The sequence below is a fragment of the Neofelis nebulosa genome, chromosome 15 (assembly GCF_028018385.1).
Source record: "Neofelis nebulosa isolate mNeoNeb1 chromosome 15, mNeoNeb1.pri, whole genome shotgun sequence".
NCBI classification, from domain to species: domain Eukaryota; kingdom Metazoa; phylum Chordata; class Mammalia; order Carnivora; family Felidae; genus Neofelis; species Neofelis nebulosa.
In genome coordinates, this window is record NC_080796.1 from 14,677,572 (window position 1) to 14,694,127 (window position 16,556).

General features: G+C 38.8%; 1 protein-coding gene across 1 annotated transcript in view; it reads right to left on the reverse strand.

Annotated features, from left to right (window-relative positions):
* The window catches only part of KMO (kynurenine 3-monooxygenase), a 58,127-nt gene that overhangs the window by 34,710 nt on the left and 6,861 nt on the right, over positions 1-16,556 (reverse strand). Inside the window, 2 exon segments of the mRNA XM_058701716.1 lie at positions 861-958; positions 2,065-2,134. Of these exon segments, the coding sequence (XP_058557699.1) occupies positions 861-958; positions 2,065-2,134 (168 nt within the window).

Here is a 16,556-nt window from a genome sequence, read left to right on the forward strand (position 1 = left end):
AATAAATAAAAAACGTTGAAAAAAAAAATTTAAAAAAAAAAAAAAAAAAAAAAGAACTGACATCCATACTGGCTTATATGATCATTGAAAAGGCACTTTGTCAGCAAAAGTATAGCAGAAAAATATGTTACTTCTGTTCATATTTCCAAGCTACTGCTAGACAGTGAGAAGTTTGGCAACGCTGAGACTACATGAGGACCCCACAATTCTTATCCAAACCCTTGAGGGCACATCAGTTTCAGGATTTGAAAGTTTTAAAATTTTAGATAGGTAATTCTAAGGATATCACATAACACCTAGTGGACTCTGAGGCATCACCCCAAAACAGAGCACAAATATCTGTAGCAAAACATATTCACACTAACCAAGATTTTTTTTTTTTTTTTAAGCCATAAAAAGTGTCACATCTGGTCAAGTTTGCTGCTGAATCAGTGATGAGAAGTTTTCTGTTTCCAGAGCTCTTTGGAGTACAGAATTGTGGGTAAGAGATTATGGACTTGTATGGTCAAAAGAATGAGGTTTGTAGGCCGCCCTCCTGTCATCCTGGATGCAACCTCAGGTCACATTTCCTGTAGGCTGAGACCCACCATTGGATTGCAAACCCAGTGTCAGAAGGGATCATCAGGGAGAGTCACAGGATCCCCCTGCCCTCATCATGCCCCAGTTCCCCAGGCTGCCTCAAGTGTCCCATGTTCACCCTCCTGCCAAATTTAGAAGTTTGAAAACCTTTGTAGACTGAGTTTCCATGCAAAGGTTCTTGACATTAATTGGTGCTTTGAGCCTGGATGAAACCAAGAGCATGCAATTGTTGGAAAATAGCAGGTATTATCTTTTACAAGGAAAATACATTAACAAGGTACCTGATCTTCCAGGCCAATGGCGTGCAAGGCTTGCCGTCCTCTATAAGAAAGGGCCAAGTTAATGCTTCTTCCACGTGCAAATTTAGCCACTCGGAGATCTAAGACATTGAAAGTAGACTCTCTATTACACACAGCTCATTATTATCTTAGGACAGAGTGAGCAGATAGCACCTGAATAACTGGTGCATTCAGGACCAAGTTAAAAGACCTTGTTAACTCCTTTAAAGAAAACACGAACAGTAGTAATTTTGTATTAAGTTAAATTTAGATAGTTGAGGTTAAAAAAAATGAAGTTCCTCTTTCTAAAAAAAAAATTTCTTTTTAAAATGTAAAAGGATGGAAATGCAAGCTGATGAAGCCACTCTGGAAAACAGTATGGATTTTCCTCAAAAAACAAAAAATAGAACTACCCTACAACCCAGCAATTGCACTACTAGGCATTTATCCAAGGGATACAGGTGTGCTGCTTCGAAGGGACACATGCACCCCCATGTTTAGAGCAGCACTATCAACAATAGCCAAAGTATGGAAAGAGCCCAGATGTCTATTGATGGGTGAATGGATAAAGAAGATGTGGTATATATATACAATGGAGTATTACTCGGCAATCAAAAAGATGAAATCTTGCCATTTGCAACTTCGTGGATGGAACTGGGGGGTATTATGCTATGTGAAATTAGTAGTCAGAGAAAGACAAAAATCATATGACTTCACTCATATGAGGACTTTTAGAGACAAAACAGATTAACATAAGGGAAGGGAAACAAAAATAATATAAAAACAGGGAGGGGGACAAAACAAAAGAGACTCATAAATATGGAGAACAAACTGAGGGTTACGGGAGGGGTTGTGGGAGAGAGAATGGGCTAAATGGGTAAGGGGCACTAAGGAATCTACTCCTGAAATCATTGTTGTACTATATACTAACTAATTTGGATGTAAATTAAAAAATTTAAAAAAATAAAAAATAAAATTAAAAAAATAAAAATAAAAAAATAAAATACCTATAAGGACACACACACACACACACACACGCACACAAAGGAAAGAGAAAAATGAGAGAGGAATGTTTTACAGTGGAAATCTTTTTCTTGCTATTCTGAAATACCACTGATATACGATGGTTATATCAGTAAAAGAAAATGTAAAGAGAAAGAGGTCAGAGAATCAGAACCACATCTCACAATTTTCAGTAATGTCTTACCTTCCCTAGCTTCATATACATCAACTTGGAAATTCCTCTTTGCAAGGAAGCATGCATTTAATGATCCAACCTAGGAATTAAAGCAACGTTTTTCATATTTTTATCTGACGTCACAAATATAGGGAATTTTTACTGGTAAAATGCAGCATCATGTGTCATTGTATTTGTACTGTATTTGGCTGTCACATCGATTTATTCAGTCACTACCAGAAAGCACCATTGGAAAAATAGTGGGATTAACTCAGGATTAAACGGTACCATTTCAAGAGGTAGCTTTGGTGTTGTTGTTTTTTTTTTTTTTTAATTTTTATAGTGAGATATAGTTTTCATACATAAAGATCTTAAAACGTGTACAGTTTACAGAATAGTTAGAAAGCAAACATCCATATAACCACCACTCTACCCATCCATACCTCCCCCACCTGCTCTCCAATTAAGATTCCCAGCCTTTCACCTATGAGTAAATGTTATTCTGACTTTTGTAATAACCCATCCTTGCTTCCTTATAGTTTTACCACTTAGGTATATATCCCAAGGCAGGATAGTTTAATTTTGTCTGCATTTGAATCACATAATTAGAATCACACTTATGTATCTTTTCTTCTTTAACTCAACATAATGCTTCTGAGATTCGTCTATACAGCTGCACGTAAACTCCAGGTCACCCACTTTCATTACTGTATGATTCTTCATTGCCTGAACATCTCACAGATCATTTAGCTGTTCTGTTGAAGGACATTTGAGCTGTTTCTGCTCTGGGAATATTTTTTCCCAGTTTTTTTCAAGTTTATTATTTTTTGAGAAAGAGAGAGTGAGAGCAGGGGAGAGGCAGAGAGAGAAAGAGAGAGAGAGGGGAAATCTCAAGCAGGCTCTGCACTGTCCGCCCAGAGCCCAATGTGGGGCTTGAACTCATAAAACTGTGAGATCATGACCTGAGCCGAAATCAAGAGTTGGGTGCTTAACTGACTGTGCCACCCAGGCGCCCCTATTTTAATCCAGTTTTATTGCAATATAATTAACATATAACATTGTATAAATTTAACATACACAACATAATGATTTGATAAGTGTATACATTGTGAAATGATGGCCCAGGAATATTATTAACAATGCTGCAAAGAACATTTTTGTACATGTATTCTGGCACAGAGGTGCATAAATTTTCTGCAGGGTTCATACACAAAAGCGGAATTCCTGGTCAAAGGTTTATGTATCTTCACCTTTATTGTGTCAAACTGTTTCGAAATTTTGTACCAGTGTGTTTTCTCAACAGCAGTTTCTGACAGTCTATTTTTGCCAGCACTTGGTGTTCTCAAACTTTTAAATCTTCTGGTGAATGGGTAAGATAGGAAAGCACTTGGTTTTGATCTGCATATGACTGACTGCTAGAAAGGTCAAACTCTTTTTCATATACTGACTGGCTGTTCGGATCTCTTCCATAAAGTGCCTGTTTAATCCTCTAGCCCATTTTCTATTGGATTATCTGTCTTTTTTTCCTACAGATAACTTGAGTTATTCATAGATCTGAGTACAGTCTTCATCATTTTTAAATGTTGCAAATGTCTTCTTGCATTCTGTGGCTTCCCTTTTAAACTTTATAATATCTTTAAAGAATTTTTTTATTACTGAAGTATGATGACATATTGTTCTATTCATTTCAAGTGTGAGACTCTACAGTGGCTTTTAAAAAGGAGTTCTTTATTTTAATGCAGTCACCTTTATCCATCTTTGACATTATTAATAATGCATTTGGTATCTTGTTTAAGAAATGTTTTCCTACTTTGAGATTATGAAGAATTTTTTGTCTGCCTTCTGACAGCTTTATGTAGGTTATAGCAATTTATTTACCGCCTCATTGCTAACAACTTATATTTCGTAAGATCATCCATATTCAATGATCACACTAGAATTTTCAGCAACATTGAATGTTGTTAACTAACTCCTTGTTGACACCCTAACCTTCCTTTGTTTTCCAGTTGTCTTCATACATCTCTGGCCATTCCTTCTTTTTCTCTTTCATCCTTGCAAGGAAAGACCGTCAAACATTGGAGTTTCTCAAGCTTCCAGCCTAGTCCATCATCCACATCCATGGGGATTCAAAGACTTTCATCTCTTACCCAGATCTCCTTCTTGAGCTCATGCATGCAATGTTTCATTGCTGAAGCCTCCTAAATATCTCCAAGCACCTCAGAATCAATGGCTCCAAACTGAAACTTGTGATTTTGCCCTGCATTGTGTCAATTCTCTCCACATACTCCTATGTAAATGAATGATATCCATTTATCCTATCCATCTAGTTACTCAAATTAGAAACCTAAGTGTCATCCTTGGGACTTCTCTCCCCCTCATTCTCTGCATCCAATCCCTTCCAAGCTCTGCCAGTTCTACCTTACAATGTTTCTTTACCTATCTCTTTTCATTTTTACCCTTACGCTTCTATCATATCATGAGCATTATGCTTGACCAATGTCAGGCTTTCTGTCTATTCTACCAGCCAACCTATTCTCCGCAAGCAGCCATTTGGTGTAACGGTGAAATGGGTTATCTGAACTAACTTCTGCTACGAGGTAAAGGAAACATAGAGATGAACTTGATGTTTGGAGCCATGTCTGAGGGTATCTACTAATTGCAGGACCCATTGGGAACTTCAACAGAGTTTATGACCATGAAACTGGATGGATAAAATCTGGAACTCAGGACAGCAACCCTGATTTGGGAGGGTTTAATAAATCTGCAGGCTTTGAGTCAGGACCCTAAACAGGTACATCCTGGAAGCCAGGTAAACTGGAAATGAACCAATGATCAAAGGGACACTGGACTGCCTAGGAATCATCCCTAGTCCTGTTTGGATCATGTTCATCCGGGACTGCTGTGAACCACAGCCACCTGACAGAAGCAAACAGAAGCCTCTCTAGAGAAAAATGCACCTTAGGCCTCAAATTTTCTCCACAATATTCGAAAACTATGCAGATCATATAGCCTTCTTTCAACTGCTTGTACACACCACACTCTTTCTACCACCAGAGAATTTAGCACATACTATATCCATGGCCAAGAACCTTTTTCCTTTCCGTCTTTACTTGGTAAACCCCCATTCATCCTCAGGATTCCATTTGGTTTCACTTCGTTGAGGAAGCCTTCCTCGTTCAAGCTACCTCAACCCCCTTCTTCTTTTTTTTTTTTTTTTTAACATTTATTTATTTTTGAGACAGAGAGAGACAGAGCATGAACAGGGGAGGGGCGGAGAGAGAGGGAGACACAGAATCTGAAACAGGCTCCAGACTCTGAGCTGTCAGCACAGAGCCCGACGCGGGGCTCGAACTCACGGACCGTGAGATCATGACCTGAGCCGAAGTCGGACGCTTAACCGACCGAGCCACCCAGGCGCCCCTCAATCCCCTTCTTATAAGTTCTCATGGTGCTACACACTTTTCCTTTGAAAAATGTTAAGGGTTGAGTTGTGTGCTCCCAAACTCACATGCTGCAGTCCTAACCCTGGACCTTAGACTGTGACTTATTTGAAGACGGGATGTTTACAGAGGAAATTAAGTTAAAATGAAGTCATTAGGATGGACCTTAATCCAACATGACTGGTGTCCTTATAAAAAGGGGGATTTGAACACTGACACACATAGAGAGCAAAGATGACATTAAGAGACATGGGGAGAAGCTGGCCATCTGCAAGCCCAGGAGAGAGAGCTGGAACTAATCCACTGAAACTTTGATCTTGGACTTCTAGCCTCCAGGATACTAAGACGACAAAACTCTGTTCTTTAAGTCACTTGGTTTGTGGTATTTTGTTTGGCAGACCGCAGAAACCAAAAAGCTTTTCACAATTGGAAGTTTACAGCTTTAGGGAGATTGTGTGGTCAATATCTGTCTACCCTCCTGGGCTGCAAACTGGTTTTGCTCGCCATTTTATCCCTAGCCTCTACCATTGTGTTTGTAGCAGAAACACAATATTTACTGTGATCAATATTTATTGATTGTATAAATGAATGGTAGAGCTTAAATTTTTAAATAAAATTTTTAACGAAACCAAGCCAAAATTTACTGAGCAGCTATGATATATGATTTAATCTACTACACTTTAGAGATCTAAAGGTTATTAAGCTAAGTCCTTGGGAGCAGTAACACCTAATTTAGTTAAGAAGAGACAGACATATAAACCAACTAATACTTAGTAAACCATTTTTGAGTATGAAGGCCCACTTTTTACATAAACATTTTGCAGATACCCAGCATCATTTAAATTTCTAATATAGGTTGGTTAAAAATATATATAATGAATTTAATCACAGAATATTTACATATACCCCAAGAATAATTATAGTTGATCCTTGAACAATATGGGGGTTAGGAGTGCTGACCCCCTGCACAGTCAAAAATCCACCTATAACTTTTGACTCCCTGAAAACTTAACTACCAGTAGCCTACTGTTGACCCGAAGCCTTACCGATAACATATTAACACAAATTTTGTTATGTATATATATACTGTATTCTTACATATAAAGTAAGCTAGAGAAAAGAAAATGTTATTAGGAAAATCATAAAGAAGAGAAAATACATTTATAGTACTGTACTATATTTATCAAAAAATCAACATATAAGTAGACCCACATAGTTCGAACTCTGATTGTTCAAGGGTCTACTGTATGTTTGAGTCATGTAATTTTATTCAATTTTCCAAGTATTCTGTATGCTATAGGTTGAGAGACCTTTCCTAGCAAAATAATTCTGGGCCCTGAGGTGGAAATCAATATTAAAAAAAACAAAACAAAACAAAACAAAACAAAACAAAAGGTAAATGCCTAGAGAACACACAAGAAAGGGATAAATTTTGCCTTGAGGGATGTGACAAATTTTATTTTTAAAAATGGCCATAACAGTATATCCCATCCTACATACTGTTCTACAGTTATGACCTCGATACTCCTTCATCAGAAGATGGAATTCATTTCTCCATTTCCTTGCATCCAGGAGGGTCTGTGATAACCTTGATCAATAAAATGCAGTAGACGTGACACTTGAGCTTTTTCCAGGCATAGTCTTTAGATGGCCTGCAAGCTTCTGCTTCCTGCCTTCTGGAAGCCAGTGATCACTTAAGAAGAATAAATAACTGGAGGCTGCCATGTGTGAAAAACCCAAGTCACAAGGGCAGGCCATATGCAGTTGTTCCCGTCAAGAGCCTCAGCTGAGCTCTCTACTAACCAACAGCTCATGCCAATTGGCTATCATGTGAGGGCACCATCTTGGATGTTCAGCTTGTCAAGCCCTCCATGACTGCAGCCATATGACAGACCACTCACAGAACTGTGAGGCATGGTAACAGAGTATCATTTTAGGCCACTAAGCTTTAGAGTGGTTTGTTACATAGCAAAAGATAGCCAGAACAAAGGGATTGGTAAAGAACTTCCTGGAAAACATTACTTTTGACTTGAGCTTTAAAAGATGAGACTATTTTGATATGTAGAGAAGAAGCAAGTTGATAAAGAGTAAGAATCCTCTTGGAAATTTAAAAACAACTCTCAAGAGATGCAGAAAAATTATTATTTGAAAAATACTTATTGCTTCCCAAGTATTACAAGATATCTATTCCTTGCTAGGTATTGAAAGTGATCCAGAGAAAATAGCTGCCTCAGGGAGTTCACAGTCCTATGTAGGTCTTCATTTTTTTCTAATATTATTTGACACACACACACACACACACACACACACACACATATATACATATTCCTATGTGCTACCCATGTGCTAGGTGCTAGGGATACAACAGAGAGCAAGATATACCAGGCCTGTCAAGGGGATTACAGTCAATTACCACACAAGGTGATCAACAATATAGTGGAGGAAGTTCAGCTATGAGAGTACAGAGGAAGGAGGCTCAAGTCAAATTAAAGGTGTGGAGTGGGATAGGGTATGACTTCCAGGAGAAAAAAATGTAACTGAAGGAGGAGGATTCTAAGTAGAAGAAGCCCATGATAAACATTAAAAGTAACTACTAGAGAGAATGAAACAAATCTGATTTAGGAAACAATACTGATGATGGACAGTGCCCATGAAGTGGTCATGATGTATACTGCTCTACTCCTTTAATCTGCACTTCAGCCATGTGAAGGAGGTACTGTTGTTATCTTGTCTCATGGGTACAGAAATTGAGGCACAGAGAAGTGAAGTGGCTTACCTAAGTTTACACAGCTAGTGAGTGCTGAAGTTGATGTGGAGATTCAAATGGATCCAGTCTGGTTCCAGAATATGAGTGCTTTATCAATAAAATAGAAGTGTGTCTGGATACCATTGGAGATACAGTTGAAGACGAAGACTGAATTTATGGTGGCACCAAGATGTGAGGTTAGGTTTTATTTTTTCTTGCAGCACTGAACTGTGCAGAGGAAGAAACCCATTGGGACCAAGGAAAGGTAGGTTTTGACCATTTGGATGGGATGGAAAGCAAGAACTTGAAGATTTTATTTGAACTGATGGACAGTAACCACCAAGTTGGATGAAATGCAAGGAAAGCAGCAGAAGGCTCCCGAACAGGGAGAAGTAGGAGGTCCCTGTGAAGAGCAGATGTAGTAGAGGCAACTGTGTGAGGGAGTGAGGAGGTTTTTAATCAGAGTCCAAGGTCTGACTCTGTTGTCCTAGATGGAGCGTGCTGTGGGATGACAAAGTCCAAGTCCAACACGGGTCATGGGACTTGGAGGCTGAAGTGTAGTGGAGATTGAAGAAACTGGAAGCATGCAGTTCAAGGATTAAGGGGCTAGGGAACTGCATGGGTCAACCATGTGAATGTTGATAGTCCCTCAGGGTGAATGGTGGGGCTGGGATCTAGAAAAAAGATTATGTGAAAGTGCTGGAATCCTCAGTACTGGGGGGAAGTGACTCAAGTTGATTGACAACAACAGAATGGAATATAAGTAGATGACACAAGCCTCAGAAGGCTTGCAAATAACACGGAAGCCTACAAGTCCAGAAGTTGCAGTGTAGAGTAAGGATACCATGCCAACTCCCCATCCAGACATACTCAAGATATGGGAGAAGGCCGCAAGTTTTAAACTAAAGCCAGGAGTTTCAGGGGAAAGTCAACAAGTAAAGTGAACACACTGGAAATTTTGCTTACCATAAAACTGAGATCCAGAGGACCCTCTGGAAGGGAAGGTAGCAGTGAGAATTTGGAGAGAGGAATCACAGAGCTAGATGGGGGCACATCTGGGAGAGGGTACTCCCCACGGTTCCCTCCAGGAGCCCAGAGGTGGGAGGCCTCAGAGGTTCTCAGCAACTCCCTGGTGGTTTAGGAGCTAAGGAGAGGGCCGTGCCCCAGCTCGGTGTTCAGGGCCTGTCAGTACAGGAGCAGGCACAGGCTGACACGAGTCCTTGCCTTCTATTTCTTCCATGCCAGTGTTTCCTCCTCTGCTCCAAATCACCTTCACATCTAAGCACTTATGTTTGTTTTTTGTTTGTTTGTTTTTGTTTTAAATAAGCCAATGGTTCAAGCTTGGGTTCCTGTCACCATTCATTGATATTGTGGCCACCAAACTTCCTTCATATCATTCAATTTCTGCAGACTGATGATAGTTATTTTTAAAACTTTGCTCCTATTTAATCATTATGTGCGTAGAAAGGTTTCAAATTTAATTTTTTTTGCAAAGCAGTTCACATATTTAATATTCTGGAAGGCCAGCCAAGAATCCCTGTTCAATTATTTTGTTAAAATAAATATGCCAGTGTTGGGGTGGGCGATGAATAGATGGATCACAAAGGATTTTTTAGGACATTGAAAACACTCTATATTATACCCTAATGGTAAATACATGTCATTATACATTTGTCCAAACCCACAGAATGTACTGCAATGTACACTAAGGACTTTGAGTGATGATGATGTGTCAATGTAGGCTCATCAATTGTAGCAAATATCCCAATTTTGTGGGGGATACTGGTAACAAGGGAGGCGATGCATGTGTGGGAGCTGGAAATATTGGGAAATCTCTGTACCTTCCCCTTAATTTTGCTGTGAACCTAAAACTGCTCTAAACAAAAGTCATAATAAATAAACCATTTATTTCCCATGTAGCCACTATTGAAATTATGAACACATTCCTTGCTGGCATTTGATGTGTCTGAAAAGATCATTACAAGTTGTTCTCCTTTTAATCCCTCAATCTGATTGCTTTCCTTTCAATTCTTCAATCTGAAGTGAGTTCATCTCTATTTCTGGTATCACTTTCTCAACAGTGGTCAAGATGCCTCAACTACCAGTATGACTCGGTGCCTGGCACAGAACACTATGTGTCTTAACATCTTTTCCATAACTATTAACTTCTTTCCAGCACAGCCTTAGACTCAGTTTTCCCCCACTATAGCTCCTTTTGGTTTACTTCTTTTAAACACAAACATGTTAAATTTCTTACTTCTCTGCTCTCTTCCAACTTATGAAAACTTTCCTGTCTATCTATATTCCTTTCATTTGTGTGTTAAAGAACATCTAGTAAGGGCAATAGTAGTGATAAGTTTGTATTAGTGAAAATAAATCTGGAAGATTAGAAAACAATTACAGAAGTGAATAAAGCCTAAATGGACTAAGTCTCCCTGAAGAAAAAGAGAAAGGCTTGAGAAATGTCTCTTTCTTTCACAGTGTATAGTTCTTTTTTTTTTTTTTAATTTTTTTTTTCAACGCTTTTTAATTTATTTTTGGGACAGAGAGAGACAGAGTATGAATGGGGGAGGGGCAGAGAGAGAGGGAGACACAGAATCGGAAACAGGCTCCAGGCTCCGAGCCATCAGCCCAGAGCCCGACGCGGGGCTCGAACTCACGGACCGCGAGATCGTGACCTGGCTGAAGTCGGACGCTTAACCGACTGCGCCACCCAGGCGCCCCTCACAGTGTATAGTTCTAACTGCTCTTTTTATGGTGGAAGCAGGACTGGGAAGGATATTGATAAGGAAACCAACAGGGTCAGGAATGTTGGAATAAAGCTAAGTCTAGTAATGTGGAAGTTGATCTTCCTTATTGGGAAAACAGGCCAGACAATGAGCACATACAAGCCACAATCTAGGTGACTAATGATCAGTGAAAACCTGAGGTGGGAAATAATCTAAGAGTAGACAGAAGCAAGAAATGCCGTCATCCATTTCCTGGGAACTCAACTACAAGAAAGGACGTAAAAGCAAGTCTCAGTGACTGTGCTCAGAACAGACTCAGTTCCAAGCCAGTGGGGGGCCACTGGTCTACTTTCATGAGTTTCTTAGGCTCCTTTTCTTTGACCCATATTGATTCCAGGATCTGGGGAGAGGAAGCTGCCTGGAGTGGATATTCCTCTTCAGCCTTTTCTAAGGTTGGCAGGTATTGATCCCTCTCCACTACCCAACATTTCTTGTGTATTCGCCAACTGAACACGTATACATGGTTCCTCATGGGGCAAGGGGAGATGTAATGTCAAGTGATGTGGACACAATAGGAATAAACATAATCTTGGTTCATGAAAAATCACATGTTAGAGAGAATGAGGCCCAGTGGAAACTCTTATACATTACTAGTGATGATGTTGTCAAACTGAATACTCATATATCTGACAAATCTGCAATGTCTCTTTAAGGCATATGCCTAGGGGGCACAAGTCAGAATGTTCAGAGCAGTACTCTTCATAACTAAAGCAGGTAAACAAAAATACTGGAAACAGCCCAAATGGCCATCAAAGAGGAATGAAAAATAAATCATGGCATATTCACACAATGAAAGGAAATAATATGAATATTTTAGTAGTACTATAAGGGAAAAGAATATGCCCCAGATGATTTCGTTCTGCATAGCACTCTGATAAATAAAGACAACCAACCCTAAACCACAAATATATGTATACACGTAAATTTTAGAAGCATATATGTGAATTATTTATGTGTGTTTATATGAGATAAATATATCATATATACATAGAACTTATGCAAGTGAATGATAAACACAAGATTCAGGGCAATGTTTATAATTAACACAGAGGGTGATAGATGTCATTGGCAATGTGTTAATTCTAGTGTTAAGTGGTGAGGTGAGTTACTACTTCTTATTATAATTAATAGACAAGAAGAAAAGTAAATAAAAGTCTTCTGCAAGACCACAGTGTGTTCATATATATGTAGATGTTATACAAGCTCAGCTAGAAGGATTAGTAACATAGCTAATAAAGTGCTTTTTTCATTCTACCTTTATTTCCCCTTCTCACCTTCTGTAAAATGTGCTTAATTGGAACTGTCAGCACCTTCTTTAGTTGTTACACTGGCAAAAAAGCTAATAAGACATAAAGATATAAATGGAAGGGAAAATGTGTGTAAACCACTGTGAGCCCACCACAGACTCTCAGTTAAGGCTCAGCTCGTTTCTCAGCATAACTAGAGATGAGAGAAGTGAAAGGAGAGAAGAAATGGGGCAGGGTAGGATACCTAGGAGCAGTACAGGCTTTCCATGATGTGCATTCTTGGAGGTCAGCCTTGACAGAGAAAGGGCGGTTCTGTTAAGTTTGCAGACAATTATGAAATGTCTCTATATTTATTTTGAATCACCAAAAGTTCACAAGAGTAAACTGTTTGATCATAGAATAATTTGCAAGTTAAAAGCTTTAATAACAACTAGTCAAGCCTGTTTGTACATAAACAGAGCTCTGAGGTGATTCCTTGGTTACATAATTATGGATTGACCCCGTTGTTCTTCTGTTTCTCTGCCTTTTTTTCCTGTCTCTTCTGACTTCCTTTTTTGCAAGTCATATGTTTGACCCCACTCTGGCCCATAATATTGATGCCTAACTTACTAATTAAAAACATCATTTGAGGGGCACCTGGGTGGCTCAGTTGGTTGTCTCCAACTTCAGCTCAGGTCATGATCTCATGGCTCAGCTCATGAGTTCAAGCCCCAAGTAAGGCTCTGTGCTGATGGCTCAGAGCCTGGAGCCTGCTTCAAATTCTGTATTTCCTTCTCTCTCTGCCCCTCCCCTGCTCATGCTCTGTCTCTGTCTCTTTCTCAAAAATAAACATTAAAAAAAATTGAAAATTTCTTTTATGTAAATACTGAAGTATGCTTCTCTGGTGTTTAGCTGTCTCATTTTTATGCAAGAGGATTCGCCAAGTTTCTGTGGGTTCTCATGTGACCTCTCTGGCAATGATTGTTCAGGAAAACTGTACCTTTTAATTTATAAATCCTGACCCTAGTAGGAAGGAGCATCATAATTATAAAAATTTCATGCATTTTATGCCTCTTTATTATGTGTTTGAAATTAATCTGATAATGTAATGTTAAGTGGTGTTGACTACTCTTGACTTAATGAAACAAAACTCTCCCTAAGAATCATAGGCCTTCCTAAGTTTGTCACCAAACAGAAAAGCCTGTTTATATCTCCCACTTGTTGAATGATACTTTGATTTCTCAAGAATTTGATCTTTGAACATATCAGTGTAATGAAAAGAACCAGATTGTTAACTGCACTTACTGTGAAATTAGCACATAAAAAATGTCTTCATACTTGAGTAGTAATGATTACATCTGCTAGAATTGAGTGCTATTGCATATATGTTTTAATATTTAAGCCTTAGCCTGAACTCTCCAGCCTGTATCATCTGGACTTGTTCTTTGAAGCCAAGAAATAGTCTTGATTGTCCTCCTCTGATGATGAAAAAGTGAATGTCACACACACTGTGAGTGTTCTTAGGACTTTTTCTCTAGCTTTGATCCCTCTCCTGAACTCGTGTCTGTTTAGTGAACCTCTTTCTACCTGGGGGGTTACAGGCATCTCCATCTCAACATGCCTCAAATACAACTTATTCCCCTCCCTCAGCCTTCAAACCTCCACCTTCTGGATTCCATGTTAGAGAATGGCAACTCTGCCCACTAGTTCAACCAACCAGGATACTTCGGAGAATGTTTAACACCGCTTTTACTTGCCAATATACATTTAATCAGGCAACAAGGCCTATTGATCCTCTTGAACTTTCTCAAAACACACCTCCTACTCATAGTCTCCATTCTCTTTCTAGGGTCGTCATGACCTTTCTTTCTTTCTTTCTTTCTTTCTTTTTTTAATATGAAATTTATTGTCAAATTGGTTTCCATACAACACTCAGTGCTCATCCCAACAGGTGCCCTCCTCAATGCCCATCACCCACTTACCCCTCCCTCCCACCCCCCCCCCATCAACCCTCAGTTTATTCTCAGTTTTTAAGAGTCTCTTATGGTTTGCCTCCTTCCCTCTCTGTAACTTTTTTTTTCCCTTCCCCTCCCCCATGGACTTCTGTTAAGTTTCTCAGGATCCACCTAAGAGTGAAAACATATGGTATCTGTCTTTCTCTGTATGACTTATTTCACTTAGCATAACACTTTCCACATCCATCCACATTGCTACAAAAGGCCACATTTCATTCTTTCTCATTGCCAAATAGTATTCCATTGTATATATAAACCACAACTTCTTTATCTATTCATCAGTTGATGGACATTTAGGCTCTTTCCATAATTTGGCTATTGTTGAGAGTGCTGCCCTAAACATTGGGGTACAGGTGCCCTTATGCATCAGCACTCCTGTGTCCCTTGGGTAAATTCCTAGCAGTGCTATTGCTGGGTCATAGGGTAGGTCTATTTTTAATTTTTTGAGGAACCTCCACACTGTTTTCCAGAGTGGCTGCACCAGTTTGCATTCCCACCAACAGTGCAAGAGAGTTCCCATTTCTCCACATCCTCTCCAGCATCTATAGTCTCCTGATTTGTTCATTTTGGCCACTCTGACTGGCGTGAGGTGATATCTGAGTGTGGTTTTGATTTGTATTTCTCTGATGAGGAGTGATATTGAGCATCTCTTCATGTGCCTGTTGGCCATTTGGATGTCTCCTTTAGAGAAGTGTCTATTCATGTCTTCTGCCCATTTGTTCACTGGATTATTTAGATAAAAAGCTTCTGCAGTGCAAAGGAAACAAAACAAAACTAGAAGGCAACTGACAGAACGGGAAAAGATATTTGCAAATAACATACTGGACAAAGAGCTAGTATCCAAAATCTATAAAGAACTCACCAAACTCCACACCTGAAAAACAAATAATCCAGTGAAGAAATGGGCAGAAGACATGAATAGACACTTCTCTAAAGAAGTCATGACCTTTCATCTGGACTACTGTGATGGTTTTCCAAGAATCTTCCCAGTCTCTACCTATTCAAGCCATACTCCACACTGGCCGGGGTGTCTCTTAAGAGACAAAAATTAGAGGATGAATTTTTTTTTTTTGTCTTAAAGTCCTTTATTAGCTCCTCATAAGTCTGCAGAAAAAAGTCCCAAATTTTTAACATGAACTAAAAGATTCTTACATGTGACCCCAACTTTTCTTTTCAATTCATTTTTTTGCCATTCTCTGTCTTAGGCATACCAAAGTTACTGCACATTTCTTGAATACGCCATGAGTTTTTATACTCCATGCCTTTGAATATAATGTTCCCTTTACTTGAAGTATCCTTTCCTGCTTTCTGTATCTGTAAGATGCTTAGCCTTCTTTCAAGACTCATGTTCTCAGTGCCATTTTTCTTGATGACTCCCCTCCTCCAAAAGAGGAGAATCTATAATTCTTCAGATCTGTATTAATATATGTGTTTTAATATCTATCACAATGAACTGAACTAATTATTTACATTCCTGTCTGACTTTCCCACAGGCTGTAAGTTCCCAGAGAGTAATGATATTGGGAAGACTCATATTTTATCACTCTTTCTATTTCTAGTCCAAGCCACAATACCTGAATCTTAGTAAGAACTCAACATTTTTAAATTAAAAAGTTAAAAAACACAGATAAATATGAAGGAAAAAACTAATCTTCCACAATCTCACCATCAGGAAGAACCAGTGTTAAAATTTTCTATGTATATAAAACATAATATTTCTCTTAAAAATGGTAGCATATTGTAGATTTTATTTTATTATTTTGTTTAAAAAAATAATAGTATATTGTGAATATATTCCATGTCATAAATACTTTATTTATTTTATTTATTTATGAAGTTTTATTTATTTATCTTGAGAGAGAGAAAGCATAGGCAGGGGAGGGACAGAGAGAGAGAGGGAGAAGTCCAAAGAGGCTCTGCAGCATCAGCACAGAGACTGATGCAAGGCTTGAACTCATGAACGGTGAGATCATGACCCGAGCTGAAACCAAGAGCCTGATGTTTAACCAACTAAGCCACCCAGGAAATCCCAGAAAATATTTTAAATCAAAATATTAAAATAATTGCTTTACATTACCTTGTATGCAATGCCCTTATATTTGGACATTAAAGTATTTTAATTTTTTGGATTATAAACAATCATAATGCACCCATTTATTTCTTTTGATAAAATTGCAACAATGAAATGGTTCCCCATTGGCTCCTGGGTCTTAGCACCAGGGAGGAATAAAGATAATAGCTGAATGAAAGCAGATAGAGTGGAGAGAAAGAAGGGGGTCTGAAATAAGTTGGGGAGAGGATGCTGA